The following is a 21,080-nucleotide window of genomic DNA, read 5'->3' as shown; positions in this document are numbered from 1 at the left end:
AAAAAAAAAAAAAAAAGAAGAACGAGAACCTCTGGACTAGATGCCAATGTGCCCACAGCGGAGACAGATGTCCACATGGAGGACACTAGGCAGATCACTGTGGGGGGAGGGGGGGTAAAGATTCTCATGCATTAAACATCTCTGTTGCAAAAGCCTCAGACTTTCTCTGCTGACGTTGCATTTATTTATTATTGAGACCAATAAATATCTGAATAAATCTTAGATGATAAAAATTTACCCGAGAAGGCTGTGGGTAAAGGGCCCATGTGCACCCCCTCCATCTATACGGTTCCCCATACAACACATGTAGTCATCTCAGATGAGGGGGGGGGGGTTAGATAAAGCCGAGTGGCGAGCTTGGCGAGCAGCCATTCTGACAATTCGGGGACAGTCCTCCCTATCACACAATTCCCTCCAATCGGTGAACTCAGCAAGTTTCCAAGATGAACACATAGTGACAGTTTACCATCTCTATCCCTCAAAACCCCCCCCCCCCCCCCCCACCTCGTGGCTGGAGACCCCCCCACACCTTGGAGCTGCTAAGCTATAAACTTTCCTCTAGAAATTGATTAGCTGGCTCCCCCCCCCCCCCTCATTTGATTTATTTTTTTTATTTTTTAAGGTTAATATATTTTGGACACCTTCCAACTCTTGACATCTTTTCCCCATGGTCCTCTAGAGGAGACTAACTCTCTGGCATAATTACACAGATGTCTTGTTTGATTTAGGGACTACGGCTCACATGGCAAATGCAATAAACAACCGCTTAAACTGCGTGAAGTGCGCTTGCACAGGAGGAACATAAATACAAAAAGCAGGAAAAACGTGTGGAACAAAAAGCTGCAAGATCATCATTTTGGGGGAGCGAGACGCTCAGCTCCGCCTTGTACGACTCTCCGATGACGCAGCAGAGAACGTCCGCAGGCTGCGAGTACCAGACTCGGCGGAGAGAGCCGCGCTCTCCAAACTATAACCATACCGAGAAGCTGGACTATAAAAAAGGGGCCGCCGTTTGGTTACTTGTGGCCGACCCTCATCCACCAACCATTAGAGTGAGTGAGGCCCTGTACACACGACCGAGTTTCTCGGCAGAATTCAGCCAGAAACTCGGTGGGAGCTGGATTCTGCCGAGAAACTTGGTCGTGTGTACACTTTTCAGCGAGGAACCCGTCGAGGAACTTGTTCTCTATTTTCTCGTTAGTCAATGGGAAAAGTCGGCCCGACGAGTTCCTCGGCGGCTTCCACACTGAACTCGACGAGGAACTCGATGTGTTTGGCACGTCGAGTTCCTCGGTCGTGTGTACGGGGCCTGAGAGAGAAAGTTGTATAGCACTACAAATGCGAACAAAATCGTCTCAAGGCGCTTTGTATCCAATGTCGTTGTCCAGAAACCTTCAGAAGAGGCGGGTCTTACGTTTTTTTCTAAAGGCCTGGTGGTTTTCTTCCATGCCAATGTCCGTGGGTAGAGCGTTCCATAGCTGTGGTTGTCGCGCCGTGTCCCGGATTTGATCCCAGGGCCTGGTGTTCTTAAGACGGTTTTCCTACGTCCTGAACCACCAGTTATGTCAGAGGCTTCTTACCACGTGATCAGCTGTGACCAATTACAGCTGATCATCGTGTGAACCAGGAAGTGCCGGTAAACGTCATTCCTTGGTTCGCACCGACAGCCCCCTCAAATGTAGCAATCACCTGCCAATCAGTGCCCAGCAATGTAAAAATAAGATTCTGCCAGCGCCCACCACAGTGCCAATCACTGCCCAGAAGTAACACCTGTCAGTACTTATCAGTACCTCATCAGTACTGCCCATCAGTGCCACCTGTCAGTGCCCATTATTGCCACCTGTCAGTGCCTCCTCATCATTGCCAATTTATCAGTGCCCACAAGTGCCGCCTATCAGTGCCTCCTCATCAGTGCTGTCTATCAGTGCCCATCAATTCTACATATCAGTGCCTCCTCATCAGTGCCCGTCAGTGAAGGGGAAAACAACATTTTCATATGACAGAAACTACAAAAAAACGTTTTTTCCCCCCAAACATTTTGGTATTTTTTTTTGTCAGTTCGTTTATCAGAAAATAAAAACCCCAGAGGTGATCAAATACCACCAAAAGAAAGCTCCATTCGTGGGAAGAAAATTATAAAAATTTAGTTTGGGTACAGTGTTGCACGACCGCGCAATTGTCATTCAAAGTGCGACAGCGCTGAAAATTGTCCTGGGGGGGGGGGGGGGGAAGTGCCCCCCGGTATTGAAGGGGTTAAAGAGCCAAGGAGGAAAAAACAGCGCAAGACGGTTGCTGTTGTTACAGGCGACTTCTTCCTGGAGCGCCGATGATCGGGACGCGGCAACACAAGCGTTTAGAAACGCAAGTCTACCATCTCCGGCGAAGAAGAATCCGATGGGTATTTGTACTGGAAAGTGCGGCCGTTGGGACACTATTGATGTTATTTGGTAACCCAAGAAGGGGGGGAGGGGACGTGCCGCGGCTTAATGTCAGAATATAAGATGGCAGTGACGATTTTTTTGTGTCTGCATTCTCATTCCAACGCTCTCCCGCTCAGGTGACAAGAGACATGACAGCGGACGGCGGCACCTGGCAGCGCTGGGAGCTGTGACCGGCCACGACTCAATCACGATTAGCTGCAGCAGACTCATCATCCGGCGGATATACAGGAGCCCACTAATTAATCAAAGTGCGCCTGTCAGCAGCAGAATATTAATAAGCGCCGCCGCCGGGCTGCTCTCCTCACCTTCCCGCATTCCGGCAGCCATTCCCCTCCCCCCCGGCAAAAAACGCGCAGCAAATCACGTTTTGCATTTGTGAATAAAAGTAATTTTTAGCTGGTGAACTAGATCTAACTCTCCGGCTGTTGTCTCCGAGCGCATTACTCTGGGCGGTCGCCGCCTTTTTTTTTTTTTTTCGTTATTGCGGGTTTAGCCGTCTCGGTGCCGCAGAAAACACTTCCGAAACGTCATCGGGACGGAGTCAAGTCGATGGCACGACGGTTTGGCGAGAAGCCGGAGAATTCGGCACTGCCCGGAGATGAAAGGGTTAATGCGGACACCAACCACAATACAAGGACGTTACAAAATATTAAAATCGCATCCCGAATAGCGGCTTCCGACGCCGAAAAAAGCCGCGTTACATTATTCATATTATTTACCTTGAGAATCATCCAATATTCATCAAGTGCCAACAATTTATCCCGCGCAGAACACCGAGAGAAATGTAAAGTTACCAGAAGGATATCGGGGAGTCACTCCGACAAGGTTCTTTAACCCCTTGAGTATCGGCCTTTATTACACCCTCATGACCGGGACATTTTTCTGTTTCCAGTATTGTGATGGTGTGGAAACGATCACAAGGCCAGCTTGGTCTGGGGTCCTGCCCAGTACTGGAGGAATCGCTGGAATCTAGCAGGCTCTCTGATGGGAGAATTCTGTGGTGGGTCTTATATTTAGATATTTGATCAGGGTGAAGGGGGCTCCAAGGGTGACTAAGTAGGGTCAGCAAATAGGTAACGGGGTGGAGGGGGTTTACAGATAAAAACTCAAGGCAAACAGCTGAACAGATAACGTCCGTTTCCCCTCGGGGTGTTGGATTTGTATTTCTGTCCATCTGGTCCTGAGATTGACACAACTCTAATACAGAACAGCCCTGTCTTGATTTTAGTTTAGCGACATTAAGGTCTCGTCCTTCAACCTCTCTGACGTCCGCCAACCCTTCATCCTCTCCCACGCCTCCGCCAACCCTTTGTCCTCTGCCACCCCTCCGCCAAACCTTCGTCCTCTCCCACGCCTCCGCCAACCCTTCATCCTCTCCAACATCCGCCAACCCTTCGTCCTCTCCCACGCCTCCGCCAACCCTTTTCGTCCTCTCCCACGCCTCCGCCAAACCCTTCATCCTCTCCCACGCCTCCGCCAACCCTTCATCCTCTCCTACGCCAACCCTTCATTCTCTCCCACGCCTCCGCCAACCCTTCAATCCTCTCCCACGCCTCCGCCAACCCTTCAATCCTCTCCCACGCCTCCGCCAACCCTTCAATCCTCTCCCACGCCTCCGCCAACCCTTCAATCCTCTCCCACGCCTCCGCCAACCCTTCAATCCTCTCCCACGCCTCCGCCAACCCTTCAATCCTCTCCCACGCCTCCGCCAACCCTTCAATCCTCTCCCACGCCTCCGCCAACCCTTCAATCCTCTCCCACGCCTCCGCCAACCCTTCATCCTCTCCCACGCCTCCGCCAACCCTCCGCCCTCTCCCACGCCTCCGCCAACCCTCCGCCCTCTCCCACGCCTCCGCCAACCCTCCGCCCTCTCCCACGCCTCCGCCAACCCTCCACCCTCTCCCACGCCTCCGCCAACCCTTCAATCCTCTCCCACGCCTCCGCCAACCCTTCAATCCTCTCCCACGCCTCCGCCAACCCTTCAATCCTCTCCCACGCCTCCGCCAACCCTTCAATCCTCTCCCACGCCTCCGCCAACCCTTCAATCCTCTCCCACGCCTCCGCCAACCCTTCAATCCTCTCCCACGCCTCCGCCAACCCTTCATCCTCTCCTACGCCTCCGCCAACCCTTCATCCTCTCCTACGCCTCCGCCAACCCTTCATCCTCTCCCACGCCTCCGCCAACCCTTCATCCTCTCCCACGCGTCCGCCAACCCTTCACCCTCTCCCACGCGTCCGCCAACACTTCACCCTCTCCCACGCGTCCACCAACCCTTCATCCTCTCCAACATCCACCAACTCCCCACCCTTTATCCTGTCCAACATCTCCTCAACCTTTATCACCTTCAACATCCACCAATCAAAATCTTTTATTATCCTTGCACATCAACCAACCCCCATCCTTTACCTTCAACCTGATAGAAGCTCAGTTTGTCTAAATTGACAAAATCTGAAAGCTCCAGGATCCGACCCACTTTGGACTCGCTCCTTCTCCTTGTGCCCATTGAAAACGCTGGTAATTTATTTTCTTTAAAGAACCCCTTAAATTTGAATGAATGGTTGCGTAGAGTGGAAGACATTAAAAAACTGGAAGACTTAGTGCTCAAAGCCCAACACAAGCAGGACAAGCATTCCAAAACTTGGTCATCATGGAATATGTTTATTTTCTCAGATGAAGGCCAGACCTTACTGAATTCTTGAGGATCACGCTGGGGCGGACCTACTATGGGGCGACGTCCTCGCTGTGTCCATCGCGCTCGTGTTCAACAAATACCCAACCCCCCCTTCCTTTCTCTTTCCATTTCTCTGTCTGTTTCACCCCTACCCTTTCAACTGGTGTCACTGCCGCCAGTAAATGTGAGGTCGCTCTCTCCCTCCAGTGTTCTGATCACAAGGTAGCCGGTAGTCCGGCTGTGAACACTAACCATTAGGGTTGTCCCGATACCGATACTAGTATCGGGACCGATACCAAGCATTTGCCCGAGTACTTGTACTGTCAGGGGTGATCAGTGCATGGAGTAGTTACAGACACCAATCACCGCTATATAGTGTATTCCTCCGTGTATCCCGCCGTGTTTCTCTCCCCTTCCGTGCTCCTCCTCCACCCCCTGAAACTGTCAGGATTGAGAGCGGGGTAGGAGACGGTAAATCCGGCTCCTTACTGTTTCGAATGGACGGAGTCAGTGATCACTGACTCTGTCCATTCACATAACTGAAACATCGTAAACTGTAATTACATTGGGCCAGATTCACATAGAGATACGACGGTGTATCTCCTGATACACCGTCGTATCTGAGTTTCGCCGATTGTATCTATGCGACCGATTCATAGAATGAGTTCCGCATAGATATGCCCAAGATCCGACAGGGGTAACTGTGTTACACCGTCGGATCTTAGGCTGCAATTCCAGGCCGGACTCTAGGTGGCGCTTACCTATATTTTACGCGACAATTATGCAAATGAGCAGTTGCGCCGATTCCGAAACGAACGACTGCCCGGCGCTTTTTTTTTACGTCGTTTGCGTTTGGCTTTTTCCGGCTTATAGTTACCCCTGGGTCTATGAGGCGCAGCCAATGTTAAGTATGGCCGTCGTTCCCGCGTCGAATTTTGAAATTTTACGTCGTTTGCGTAAGTCGATTCACAAAAGCGCTGGACGCAAGTTACGCTCACGCCGAAACCAATGACGTCCCAGCGACGTCATCGGGAGCAAAGCACGCCGGGAAAATTTGCGGACGGCGCATGCGCAGTTAGATCGGTCTCTTACGCCGTCGTATCTTAGGGTGCATTCTCACGCTGGCCGCTAGGTGGCGCTTCCGTAGTTGTCAGCGTACAGTATGCAAATTACATACTTACGCCGATTCACAAACGTACGTGCGCCCGGCGGTAGTTTTTTACGTCGTTTGCGCAAGTCGTTTTCGTCGTAAGGTTGCTCCTGCTATTAGGAGGCACAGCCAATGTTAAGTATGGACGTCGTTCCCGCGTCGCGATTTGAAAATTTTACGTTGTTTGCGTAAGTCGTCCGTGAATGGCGCTGGACGCCATTTACGTTCACGTCGAAACCAATGAAGTCCTTGCGACGTCATTTACCGCAATGCACATCGGGAAATTTTAGGGACGGCGCATGCGCAGTACGTTCCGCGCGGGAACGCGCCTAATTTAAATGATCGACCCCCCCCCCTACCGGATCATTTGAATTACGCACGCTTACGCCGGCCCCTTTTACGCTACGCCGCCGCAACTTACGGAGCAAGTGCTTCGTGAATGCAGCACTTTCTCCTGTATGTTACGGCGGCGTAGCGTAAATACGATACACTGCACCACCGTTTAAAAATTGCGCGCCCCTACCTGAATCCACCCCACTGACACGGTCCACCCCCCCCCCCCCACCTTAAAAAAAGAAAGCATTATAAATAAAAATTGTAAAAAAAAAATATTGTAAACAAATTAAAAACAAATTGTTAAAGATAAAGAAAAAAAAAAAAACTACTGACACATGTGCCGCTGTCACATGAGATTAAAAAAAAATATCGGTATTCAGTATCGGCGAGTACTTGAAAAAAAGTATCGGTACTTGTACTCAGTCTTAAAGTGGTATCGGGACAACCCTACTAACCATTATAATAATCTTCGGTATATCTGTATAAGTGGTAAGGACTGGTTTTTCGGGTTAAAGCGGAGTTCCAACCACAATTAGCATATTTTAAACGTATGTCCTTTCATCCTGCGTTTTTATAATATAAATCCGGTCACTTACTATTTTACAATCCGCCGTCGCTCCGCATAGATATTCAAAAACGATCGTTTATAAAACTATATCTACACCGTTGTCATTTTGCTTGTGGGCATTGTGAAGCCTACAGGCACTTACTTCCTGGAAGTCTTGGATAGAGAGTGATAATTGGACAGCGCACTGCATCCTGGGAAATGATGACACACATTTCCCAGGAGCATTAGAGGGAGATGATGTCAGAATCCTAGGTGGTTTCAAAGGCAGATTTCGTGGGACCGCATAGCAACAGGCATTTCCAGATGAGTAAAAAAATAATTTTTTTTTTTTTTTTTTTTTTTGTCGTAAGCTACAGTTTAAAGCAAAATAGGTTTTTTTGATGAAACCTCCACTTTAAACAATACGAGTTATACAATGAACTACCACGTCCTTTTCCTTTGTTTGCCATATGGTGTGCTACCCTCTCAGGAGACTGAATGCGAGGCTTCCATCACAGACTTGTCTCTAGATTTGTTGACCTGTCGGATTTCAGACCACAGTCGTACTGTACCTTTTCTGTACCCCCTTCTCTTTTGAAAAGTTTCAATAAAATGTATATTTGAAAAAAAAAAAAAATGTTTAATGAATTTCTTTGCTTGTGATATCATTATCTTCTTTTGTAAAATGTACTTTCCCCAGGAGCTGGATCTCCGCAGGCGCTGCAGGTCACCCTCTAACAACTTTACTTGGAGGAAATACGAACTAAATTTCCCATGATTCAAATGGGAATGCACTGATGCGGTCGGTCGACCGAACAATGGTGAGTGAGTGACTTGTATAGCGCTACACATGCGAACTGAATCGCCTCTAGGCGCTTTTTTGCAGCCAGTGTCTTTCTGGCTGGGGCGGTCATTTACCCCGTAGGATCTTGAAACGCTTGGGACACACAGTGGTACACACATACCGTATTTATCGGCGTATACTGCGCACTTTTTCCCCCTTAAAATAAGGGGAAAATCGTGGGTGTGCGATATACGCCGATACCCGCGCTCAGTTTGAATGCCTGCGCCGACATATACCGAGGGCAGTACACTCGGCAACATTGGGCCAGGCTCGGCTTCGCACGTGCTCACGCATAAACGTCACAGAGCGTGAGCACGAGCAAAGCCGAGCCTGGCCGAATGTAGCCGAGTGTACTGCACTCGGTATATGTCGGCGCAGGCATTCAAACTGAGCGCGGGAAGCGGCGATTCGACGGGGAGACAGCGCAGGAGAAGCCGGGAGGACACCACTGAAACCGCAGACGGACGACGGATCCGATGAGGCCGCCGATGGACACCGTGCAAGACACCAAAACCAAGTACTAAAATGTTTTTTTTTACAGAAATTGCAGGTCCACATTAGGGGTGCGCACTATACGCCGGAGCGCGCAATACCCCGATAAATACAGTATATATACATACTGAGCCAATTTGGCCAGGATCCAATTAACCTACCAGCATGTCTTTGGAGTGTGGAAGGAAACCGGAGTACCAGGAGGAAACCCACGCAGACACAGGGAGAACATGCAAACTCCAAGCAGATGGTGTAGTGGTTGGGATTCGAACCTGCGACCCTTTTGCTGCTAGGTGAAAGTGCTAACCACTACACCACTGCGCTGTGCGTCGTGATCAGGGTGCTGTGCAGATTGCACCGACCCACACAAGGAAGTGTTATGCAAGCATGCCCCCCGCCACCCCCTCTTCTTCAATAAACTACAGAGGAGGAAATGTGTGACTAGGAGTCATTTCTCCATACAGAAAATTGCAGCGCCTGGTGACACAACACCGACATAAACCGCAAGCATAAGGGACCTGTTTCAGGGGAGAATAACCAATGAGAATTTTTGGAAAACACGGGAGAGCATTTTTCAACAAGGTAAGTGAGCATCAGGCTTGCTATTGATAGGCTTTCCTTCCTGGCTGTAGTACAGCAGCTTGAAAGAGCAATACAGAGGTGGCAGTAATCCCCAGCCCCCATCGGGTGTTCAGGGGAGGGATGAATGGATTTGTACAAACAAAGAAAAATGGTCAGGGGAGGGATGAATTGATTTGGACAAAGAAAAAAAAATGGTCAGGGGAGGGGTGAATGGATTTGGACAAACAAAGAAAAATGGTCAGGGGAGGGATAAATAATATTGGATACACAATGAAAAAAATGGTCAGGGAAGAAGGAATTGGATACACAACAAAAAATGGTCAGGGGAGGGATGAATGATTTGGACAGGGGAGGGATTTGGTCAGGGGAGGGATGAATGATTTGGACACACAACGAAAAATGGTCAGGGGAGGGGGAGAAGGAATTGGATACAACAAAAAATGGGGAGGGGAGAGGGAATTGGATACACAAGGAAACTGGTCAGGGGAGGGATGAATGGATTTGGACAAACAAAGAAAAATGGTCATGGGAAGGTATAAATAATTTGGATACACAATGAAAAAAATAAATAGTCAGGGGAGGGAAGAAGGAATTGGATACACAAGAAAACTGGTCAGGGGAAGGAAGAAGGAATTGGATACGCAACAAAAAATGTTCAGGGGAGAGGGAATTGGATACACAATGAAAAATGGTCAGGGGAGGGATGAATGATTTGGATACACAAAGAAAAATGGTCAGGGGAGGGATGAATGATTTGGATACAAAAGAAAAATGGTCAGGGGAGGGAATAAGGAATTGGATACACAACAAAAAATAGTCAGGGGAGGGGAGAGGGAATTGGATACACAAGAAAACTGGTCAGGGGAGGGATGAATGATTTGGACACAAAACGAAAAATGGGGAGGGGAGAAGGAATTGGATACACAATGAAAACTGGTCAGGGGAGGGAAGAATGAATTGGACACACAACGAAAACTGGTCAGGGGAGGGATGAATGATTTGGACAGGGGAGGGATTTGGTCAGGGGAGGGATGAATGAATTGGATACAAAAGAAAACTGTTCAGGGGAGGGATGAATGATTTGGACACACAATGAAAAATGGTCACAAAGAAAACTGGTCAGGGGAGGGATTTGGTCAGGGGAGGGATGAATGATTTGGACACACAACGAAAACTGGTCAGGGGAGGGATTTGGTCAGGGGAGGGATGAATGAATTGGATACAAAAGAAAACTGTTCAGGGGAGGGATGAATGATTTGGACACACAATGAAAAATGGTCACAAAGAAAACTGGTCAGGGGAGGGATTTGGTCAGGGGAGGGATGAATGATTTGGACACACAACGAAAACTGGTCAGGGGAGGGATGAATGATTTGGACACACAACGAAAACTGGTCAGGGGAGGGATGAATGATTTGGACACACAATGAAAAATGGTCACAAAGAAAACTGGTCAGGGGAGGGATTTGGTCAGGGGAGGGATGAATGATTTGGACACACAACGAAAACTGGTCAGGGGAGGGATGAATGATTTGGACACACAACGAAAACTGGTCAGGGGAGGGATGAATGATTTGGACAGGGGAGGGATTTGGTCAGGGGAGGGATGAATGAATTGGATACAAAAGAAAACTAGTCAGGGGAGGGATGAATGATTTTGGTCAGGGGAGGGATGAATGATTTGGTCAGGGGAGGGATGAATGATTTGGACACACAACGAAAACTGGTCAGGGGAGGGATGAATGATTTGGACACACAACGAAAACTAGACAGGGGATGGATGAATGATTTGGATACGCAACGAAAACTGGTCAGGGGAGAGGGAATTGGATACACAATGAAAAATGGTCAGGGGAGGGATGAATGATTTGGATACAAAAGAAAACTGGTCAGGGGAGGGATGAATGATTTGGACACACAACGAAAACTGGTCAGGGGAGGGATGAATGATTTGGACAGGGGAGGGATGAATGATTTGGACACACAACGAAAACTGGACAGGGGATGGATGAATGATTTGGATACGCAACGAAAACTGGTCAGGGGAGAGGGAATTGGATACACAATGAAAAATGGTCAGGGGAGGGATGAATGATTTGGATACAAAAGAAAAATGGTCAGGGGAGGGATGAATGATTTGGATACAAAAGAAAACTGGTCAGGGGAGGGGAGAAGGAATTGGATGCACAATGAAAAATGGTCAGGGAAGGCATGAATGATTTGGACACGAAAAAAAAAATATGGTCAGGGTAGGGATGAAGGATTTGGATACATAACAAAAAACGGTCAGGGGAGGGAAGAAGGAATACACACACAAAAAAAAAAAAAAAGGCGGTTCTTACCCTTTGGCTACGCAAAGTCACTCCTGCCGACTTGAAATCTGGGAATCGGATACCCGCCGTCTCAGGAACAGTCTGAAAAAACAAAATAAGGATTAATAAAATGGAGGGAAAAAAGAACACAAGCAAATAACTGGCTCCAGCAGTGTGAGAGTGTCCTCTGCGTGGTCAGGAAACCTCTGACTTATTTTTAGAGTCCCCCGCTCTTGAGACTTTCCCTCTAATGCGTTTCACCGAAAGGGCTTGGATGTAGAGGTTCTCCATGAGTAGTCCTATCTCAATGAAACAAGTCAACATGGAGGTCCCGTTGAGGTCACCTGACCTTCATTCTGTTTGTTTCCGACAGGCGGATCAGAATGAAGGTCAGGTGACATCAACACTTGGAGAAGAAAGGAACTCTCGGCACACCGATGATTGCTCAGATTCAGATTTATTTGAAGCCGGCTATTACTACAGTCCCTGCCTACTAACGCGTTTTACCTGAACCATGGTTTAAAGGGTTTTTTCAGCCCAATGCATTCTATGCAGAGGTGAAAAACGTATTGAAGTGCACCAGCCCCCCCATTTTACCCACCTGAGCCCAGTCGTTCCCACACCGGAGACGCGCACACCCTCTCTCACCGGTGTATCGGCTCTTGATTGGATAGATTGATGACAGCGCAGCCATTGGCTCCCGCTGCTGTCAATAAAATCCAATGATGCAGGCACCAGGGGGTGGTGCAGAGTCCTGCCGTCTGTGTCTACGGACGCAGCAGCAGCGCGCGTAAGCGTGCCAGCACAAGTGTCCCAAGGGAGAGCGCTTCTCCAATGGGTCACTCAATATGCGGGGAGAGGCCAGGAGCACCAAGTAGGGACCCCAGAAGAGGAGGATCGGGGCCACTCTGCAAAACAGAGCCCATCACCACCTCGCCTCCTGCACTCAGCCCGTCGCCACTCAGCCCGCCACCACCCCGCCTCCCGCGCAAAGCCCGTCACCACCCCGCCTCCCGCGCAAAGCCTGTCACCACCCCGCCTCCCGCGCAAAGCCCGTCACCACCCCGCCTCCCGCGCAAAGCCCGTCACCACCCCGCCTCCTGTACTCAGCACAACACCACCCCACCTCCTGTACTCAGCACAACACCACCCCACCTCCTGTACTCAGCACAACACCACCCCACCTCCTGTACTCAGCACAACACCACCCCACCTCCTGTACTCAGCACAACACCACCCCACCTCCTGTACTCAGCACAACACCACCCCGCCTCCTGTACTCAGCACAACACCACCCCGCCTCCTGTACTCAGCACAACACCACCCCCACCTCCTGTACTCAGCACAACACCACCCCACCTCCTGTACTCAGCACAACACCACCCCACCTCCTGTACTCAGCACAACACCACCCCACCTCCTGTACTCAGCACAACACCACCCCGCCTCCTGTACTCAGCACAACACCACCCCACCTCCTGTACTCAGCACAACACCACCCCACCTCCTGTACTCAGCACAACACCACCCCACCTCCTGTACTCAGCACAACACCACCCCACCTCCTGTACTCAGCACAACACCACCCCACCTCCTGTACTCAGCACAACACCACCCCGCCTCCCGCACGCAGCCCGTCACCACCCCGCCTCCCGCACTCAGCCCGTCGCCACCCCGCCTCCCGCACACAGCCCGTCACCAGCCCGCCTCCCGCACGCAGCCCAACACCATCCTGCCCTCCTGCTCGGTCTTGTAGTCCTTACTGCTTCTTAGTACATAAAAACATGACAGGGTTTTAACTCTTGCCTCATCTGTCCAGAACTTTGAAAAAAAAATACACTTTAATCTTGGAAAAAAAAAAAAAAATCGTAAAGGGGGGAATTTTTTTTTTTTTTTTTTTTACAACCTCGTCACTTACTATTCAAGCTACTTATACCAGACAAAGCGATTGCCCATCACACGCCCCGTACAGTCTTAGACACACACAAGCTGATCGTTCATTTCCGACAGATCTGAAGGATGTGATTAACCCCCGATAGGCTGCAGACGCCCCACAGCGGTACCGAGTTACTTGGCTCGATAGCCGTTTGATTGCAGCCATTAAACACCCAGAAAGGGAGCTCAGGGGAGCAGCCTCGTCCTTGCTATTGATTCAAGGTTTCCTGATTGCCCCCTGAGCGTAAACAGAGCGGCCGTCGGGGGCTCTTAGCATGCGCGCTGCACAAGGGCGGCCTGACACTTGTCAATGATTTTATGCCAGCACCCATCAGGAAGAAGCCATCGCCTCCAGACACGCACGAGGTGTTAATTCCAGATATCTGCAAAGAAACAAATACCCGACAACCCGGCACACGCAATGAGACGATGCACCGGGGTGGTGCTGCCCGCCGAGAACACGCTCCACATGAAGAATTACATGTCCCGGAATACAATTACAGGCATCAGATAATAAAACGCTATTGGATTGTAAGCTCCTGTGAGCAAGGCCCTCCTAACCCGCTTGTATCGTAACAGAACGGTCTCCCTTTTCTTTTATTGTAAAGTGCTGAGAAAACTGTTGGCACAATATAAATCCTGAAGAAAAATAATAATAATCATAATCATCATCAGTATCTGACAAAAGTGAGAATCAATTACTTGTTTGTATCAATTCCAGCTTTAGCTACTGAGCACTGCCAACAAGAAAAAAAAAAAAAAGTTACACACACACACACACACACACACACACACACACACACACACAGGGCTGGATTCAGATACAATGGTCTATCTTGCGCCCAGAGGCGATTCAGTTTGCATGTGCCGCGCTATATACGTTTTTCATTCATTCATTCATCTATCCGCCCGGCGTAACGTATCTCAGATACGTTACGCCGCCGTAATTTAGGGCGCAAGTACTGTATTCAGAAACAACTTGCGTCCTTAGTTACAGCGGCGTAACGTATGTGTGTCGGCGTAAGCCCGCCTAATTCAAATGTGGATGATGTGGGTGTGTTTTATGTATATAAACTGTGACCCCGCGTATTTGATGTTTGTTACGAACGGTGAATGCGCCGTTCGTGAAAAAATCCCAGTGCGCATGCTCAAAATTCCGCCGCAAATCGTCATTGCTTTCGACGTGAACGTAAATTACGTCCAGCACTATTCGCGAACGACTTCCGCAAAATTTTCAAAATTTGACGCGGGAACGACGGCCATACTTAACATAGGATACGCCTCATATAGAAGGGGGAAACTTTACGCCGGAAAAAGCCTAACGTAAACGACGTAAAAAAATGCGCCGGACGTACGTTTCTGAATCGGCGTATCTAGCTCATTTGCATATTCTTCACGTAAATATATGGAAGCGCCACCTAGCGGCCAGTGTAAATATGCACCTAAAATACGACGGTGTAAAACACTTACGCCGGTCGGATCTTAGGGAAATCTATGCGTAACTGATTCTACGAATCAGGCGCATAGATACGACCCCACAACTCAGATACGCCATCGTATCTTCTCTCTAAATCTACCCCAGTATCTGACAAAAGTAAGTACACCCCTCAGTCACATTTGTGTACATCTTTTCATGTATCTTTTCATGTGACAACACTGAGGAAATGACACTTTGTATCTACAATGTTGTATAGTGACTGTACAGCTTGTATAACAGATCACTCAACACACAGCCATTAATGTCTAAACCGCTGGCAACAAAAGTGAGTACACCCCTAAGTGAAAATGTCCAAATTGGGCCCAATTATCCCTTTTTCCCCTCCCCCGGTGTCATGTGACTCGTTAGTGTTACAAGGTCTCAGGTGTGAATGAGGAGAAGGTGTGATAAATTTGGTGTTATCGCTCTCACTCTCTCATACTGGTCACTGGAAGGACAACATGGCCCCTCATGGCAAAGAACTCTCTGAGGATCTGATATAAAGAATTGTGTCTCTACATAAAGATGGCCGAGGCTATAAGAAGATCGCCAAGACCCTGAAACTGATCTGAAGCGCGGGGGCCAAGACCATCCAGCGGTATAACAGGATGGCTTCCCCTCCCCCGCCTCGCCATGGTCCACCAAAGAAGTTGAGGTCACATGATCAGCGTCATATCCAGAGGTTGTCTTTGGGAAAAAGACGTAGGAGTGCTGCCAGCATTGCTGCAGAGGGTGAAGGGGTGGGGGAGGGGTCAGCCTGTCAGTGCTCAGACCATACGCCGCACACTGCATCAAATTGGTCCCCAGAAGGAAGCCTCTTCTAAAGATGAGGCACAAGAAAGAGCCGCAAACAGTTTGCTGAAGACAAGCAGACTGACGACATGGATTACTGGAACCACATCCTGTGGTCTGATGAGACAAGATAAAGGTATTTGGTGTCAGATGGTGTCAGGCGTGTGTGGGCGGGACAAAGACAAGTGTGTCTTCCCTACAGTCAGGCATGGTGGGGGGAGGGTCATGGTCTGGGGCTGCATGAGTGCTGCCGGCACAGGGGGGACTAAAGATCATTGAGGGACCATGAATGCCAACATGTACTGTGACATACTGAAGCAGAGCATGATCCCCTCCCTCCAGAGACTGGGTCGCAGCGTAGTATTCCAACATGATAACGACCCCAAACACACCTCCAAGACCACCACTGCCTTGCTAAAGAAGCTGAGGGTAAGGGTGATGGACTGGCCAAGCATGTCTCCAGACCTAAACCCTTCTGATCATCTGTGGGGGGGGGAGGAGCGCAAGGTCTCCAACATCCACCAGCTCTGTGATGTCGTCATGGAGGAGGGGAAGAGGACTCCAGTGACAACCTGTAAAGCTCTGGTGACCTCCATGCCCAAGAGGGTTAAAAATAACGGCGGCCGCACAAAATATTGACACTTTGGTCCCAAATTTGGACATTTTCACTTAGGGGTGTCCTCACTTTTGTTGCCAGCGGTTTAGACATTAATGGCTGTGTGTTGAGTTATTTGTTATACAAGCTGTACACTCACTACACAACCCCTCCCCCCCCTGTGTACACCCCTCCCCCCCCCCCCATGTACACTCACTACACAACATTGTAGATACAAAGTGTCATTTCTTCAGTGTTGTCACATGAAAAGGATACAAGAAATGTGACTGAGGGGTGTACTTACTTTTGTGAGATACTGTATAGCCTGTATAATAATAAGAGGTTAACGCTTGCAGAGTGCCTCACGTATGAGCGCGGTGGCAGCGCGGCTCTCCTGATCACGTATCTTGTGCACGACTAAAACTAAAATTGAAAATGTACTTTAACCACTTAAGGACCGCCTCCTGCAGATATACGTCGGCAGAATGGCACGGCTGGGCACAAGCATGTACCTGTACGTTCTCTATAAGTGCCCAGCCATGGGCGCGCGACCCGGTCCGAAGCACCCTGGCCGCGGGACCCGATCGCCGCAGGAGTCCCGCTATCGGTCCCCGGAGCTGAAGAACGGGGAGAGCCGTGTGTAAACACACCTTCCCCGTTCTTCACTGTAGCGGCATCTTTAATCGTGTGTTCCCTAATATAGGGAAACACAATCGATGACGTCACACCTACAGCCACACCCCCCCTACAGTTAGAAACACAGATGAGGTCACACAACCCCATCAGCGCCCCCTTGTGGTTAACTCCCAAACTGCAATTGTCATTTTCACAGTAATCAGTGCATTTTTATCGAATTTTTTGCTGTGAAAATGACAATGGTCCCAAAAATGTGTCAAAATTGTCCGAAGTGTCCGCCATAATGTCTCGGTCACGAAAAAAATCGCTGATTGCCACCATTAGTAGTAAAAAAAATTTTTTTTAAAAAAGTAATAAAATTATCCCCTATTTTGTAAACGCTATAAATTTTGCGCAAGCCAATCGATAAACGCTTATTGCGATTTTTTTTACCAAAAATAGGTAGAAGAATACGTATCGGCCTAAACTGAGGAAAAAATAAGTTTTTTTATATATTTTTGGGGGATATTTTTTATAGCAAAAGTTAAAAATATAATATTTTTTTCAAAATTGTCGCTCTATTTTTGTTTATAGCACAAAAAATAAAAACCGCAGAGGTGATCAAATACCACCAAAATAAAGCTCTATTTGTGGGGAAAAAAAGACGCCAATTTTGTTTGGGAGCCACGTCGCACGACCGCGCAATTGTCAGTTAAAGCGACGCAGTGCCGTATCGCAACAACTGGCCGGGTCCTTTACCTGCCTAAAGGTCAGGGGTCTTAAGTGGTTAATGGACAGACCTACCCCGGGGGAGTCTCAGCCGTCCACTCCCAATTTAGAGTAAATTTTTTTTACTTATCATCTATAAGTTATTGGCACCACATCGCACGACCGCGCAATTGTCAGTTAAAGCGAAGCAGTGCCGAATCGCAAAAAGGGGCCTGGTCCTTTACCTGCATTTTGTTCCGGGTCTTAAGTGGTTAAAACGCCCCAAAAAATAGGATTTTTGTACTCACCGTAAAATCCATTTCTCTGAGTTCATAGACGGACACAGCACCCTTTGACAGTAGGGTTACTCCTGGTAGGAAGAAGCATAACCCTAATGTCAAATAAGGCTGTGTCCGTCTATGAACGGAAGAGAAAAAACCCGCCAAAGCAAAAATCCCATTCATTTAAATGACCCCTGTTCACATTTGAGCGTTTTTTTTTTTTTTTACTAGTTATGGCGGTGACTGCGACATTGCGGCGGACAGATCGAACACTTTTGACACTTTTTTGGGACCATTGATATTTATAGAGCGATCAGAGATAAAAAAGCCACTGATTACTGTGTAAATGTCACTGGCAGGGAAGGGGTTATCACAAGGGTGCGATCAAGGGGGTTAAGTGTTCTAACTGTAGGGGGAGGGGACTGACTGGAGGAGGAGGAAGAAGAGGAGGACGAGGACGAAGAAGAAGGAAGAAGACGAGGGAGAGGGAGGAGGAAGAAGAAGGAAGAAGAAGGAAGAAGAAAGAAGAAGAAGGAAGCAGAAAGAAGAAAGAGAGAACGAAAGAAAGAGAGAACGAAAGAAAGAGAGAACGAAAGAAAGAGAGAACGAAAGAAAGAGAGAACGAAAGAAAGAGAGAACGAAAGAAAGAGAGAACGAAAGAAAGAGAGAACGAAAGAAAGAGAGAACGAAAGAAAGAGAGAACGAAAGAAAGAAAGAAAGAAAGAAAGAAAGAGATCGCTGTTCCTAATCACCAACAACAGACTATCACTCTCTCTCCTCCCCTGACAGAAGGGGGATATGTTTGTTTATACTGACAAATCCTTGTTCTGCCCATCTCTGGAGCGATCGGGGAGTGGCTATCGGACATCGAGTCCGCCAGACCTGCTGGTTGACCTCCCCCAATCGTGAACGGGCGCACCCACAAATCGGCGTGTACGCGCCCGACGTACGACGGCGAATCACACTTGCTGCAGCACAAATGCGGCGGGTGGTCGGTAACTAGTTAATGTCACTTGAATTTATCGGTCGGCCATTAGGATGGGTTCACACTGGTGCGACGCGGGAAACCCTTGCGAATCCGGCGCAGGTTCTTTCCGCTGAATCGCAGACACTGACATCTGCGAACCACTTTGTGGATTCAACGTAAAGTTATTGACTGACCCACATCGGTTTGCGCAAACAAACTGAAATTTTTTAGAAAAGAAAAAAAAAAACACAACATCAAAACACAGCCAGGGTGCCCGTCAAACGCTGCCCATGTGCCACCCCCCCGCTCACCATCTGCCCGCCACTTACTCCGTCTTGGTAGGGCAGCGGGTGACGGCGATGAGCGGCGTCCTTCATGTCTCCTGCGGGCACTTCGACACCGTCCTCATCGCCCCGACTTCCGTCCTCCCGTCCCGCCAGGCGTCCAATAGCAGTTACAGCCAATCAGTTGACAGGTAACCATACCCCGATTGGCTAAGAGGCGGGGTCAGTGTTAGGGAAGTGATGTATTCGCTTCCCTAACACAACACTGGTGTATTTAGCGAACGCACAGCGTTTACCCCCTTTTGGAAGCCTATTAGAGCCTATTAGGTAGATTCAGGTAGAGTTAGGCCGGCTTATCAGTAGATAAGCCGACCTAACTCAGAATCTACGCCGACTTATGTTTAAGCGTATGCTCAAACAGATATACGCTTAAACATATCTAAGATAGGACGGCTTGCGCCGTCCTATCTTAGGTTGCAATATTTCGGATGGCCGCTAGGTGGCGCTTCCATTGCGGTCGCCGTAGAATATGTAAATTAGTAGATACGCCGATTCACGAACGTACGCCCGGCCGCCGCAGTACATTTACGCCGTTTCCGTAAGCCATTATCAGGCCTAAAGTTATTCCACTTATTAGGTGGAATAGCAATGTTAAAGTATGGCCGCCGTTCCCGCTTCGAAACTTTTACGTTGTTTGCGTAAGTCGTCCGCGAATAGCGATTTACGTCATTTACGTCCACGTCGAAATCAGTAGGCCCGTACGGCGTACTTAGCCGCAATGCACACTGGGAAATGTAGGCGCCCGGCGCATGCGCAGTTACAAAAAAAAAAAAAAGGTGAAAAACGTGAGGTCAAGCACAATTAACATACAACACGCACCCCTTCCACACATTTGAATTAGGCGCCCTTACGCCCGCCCGCTTTAGGCTACGCCGCCGTATATTAGCAGGCAAGTACATTGTGAATCATGTACTTGCCTAGCTAACTTACGGCGGCGTAGCCTAAACACGCTAAGCTACGCCGCCGCAAGTTTAAGCACATGTACCTGAATCTACCTATATGGATCTAATCAGGCGCTTCCAAAAAAAAAAAAAATACCCCCGCCGCTGTAATTCATATGCCCGGCATGAATCTATCTATCTATGCGAGTGAGCATAAGAGGGGGGAGAGAGCGGGGGGGGGGGGCACTTCTGCGCCCTTTATGGATTCACCGTCACGGCCCACGCCCCAAAAAAAAAAAAAAAAACGCCTCCCCAAAAAAAAAAGCATTGAAAACGCAGCAAAAATGCATCATTAAAAGCACCCGTGTTACGTTTTTGATGTCGCATGACCTATGGGGGGGGTGGCATAGTTTTGGTCCGAATGCGATACAAATTCGCATTGTGGTGTGAATCACGTGCGACGTCTGTGTCTGCACCGGTGTGAGTCCGGCCTGATTGACACCTTTAGCACAGGAAAAGCTCAAGAAAAACGTATCCCTTTAAATTCTACGTATGTCACAGCGGTCCAATGCGTTTCCGTTGTGGTGTTAAAAATCCTGCTTGCTGCATTTTTGGTCAGGAAAAAAAAAAAAAAAAAAAAAAAAAGACGCAAAAAACACACCTACCCAATAAAAATGCATTGAAAACGCACCTGTGTTAACTTTTTGATGTCGCATGACCTATGGGGGGGGGGGGAAACACACACACAAAATAAAGCAAAGTAAAATCGGCACAAAATCGTGTAAAAAAAAAAAAAAAAAAAAAAAAATCGCTGCAAATTTCCCATAAAAACACAGCAACTTTGTGGCAAAAAAAAAAAAATAAATCGCATGCATTTGCAGCACCTATTTCTCTTATGCTGATTATTTTCTCTTATTTTCACCCGAACTGTTTTGGCGGCTGAAATTTCGGTGCATCTCTAGTGACATATGTACCAATTTTCTTGACGCAAGTGCTGGTTCACACCAGGCGCAGATCCGTGCGCTTTTTTTTCTGCACTTAAAGTGCATGCACAGCGCTTTCCATGTATTCTAATGGCTCTTAGTCCGCACCAGTGCAGAAAACTGACC

At 48.5% G+C, this 21,080-nt stretch overlaps 1 protein-coding gene across 2 annotated transcripts in view; it reads right to left on the bottom strand.

Annotated features, from left to right (window-relative positions):
• Positions 1-21,080, bottom strand: part of DMAP1 (DNA methyltransferase 1 associated protein 1) — a 72,529-nt gene that overhangs the window by 26,531 nt on the left and 24,918 nt on the right. For both annotated transcript variants that reach the window (XM_040360955.1, XM_040360954.1), the window contains exon 8: positions 11,407-11,478. In XM_040360955.1, coding sequence (XP_040216889.1) covers positions 11,407-11,478 — 72 coding nt within the window. The remainder of the gene's footprint in view (positions 1-11,406; positions 11,479-21,080) is intronic.

Source organism: Rana temporaria, chromosome 7 (genome assembly GCF_905171775.1).
Source record: "Rana temporaria chromosome 7, aRanTem1.1, whole genome shotgun sequence".
NCBI lineage: Eukaryota > Metazoa > Chordata > Amphibia > Anura > Ranidae > Rana > Rana temporaria.
This window is presented reverse-complemented; position numbering and strand designations above follow the sequence as displayed.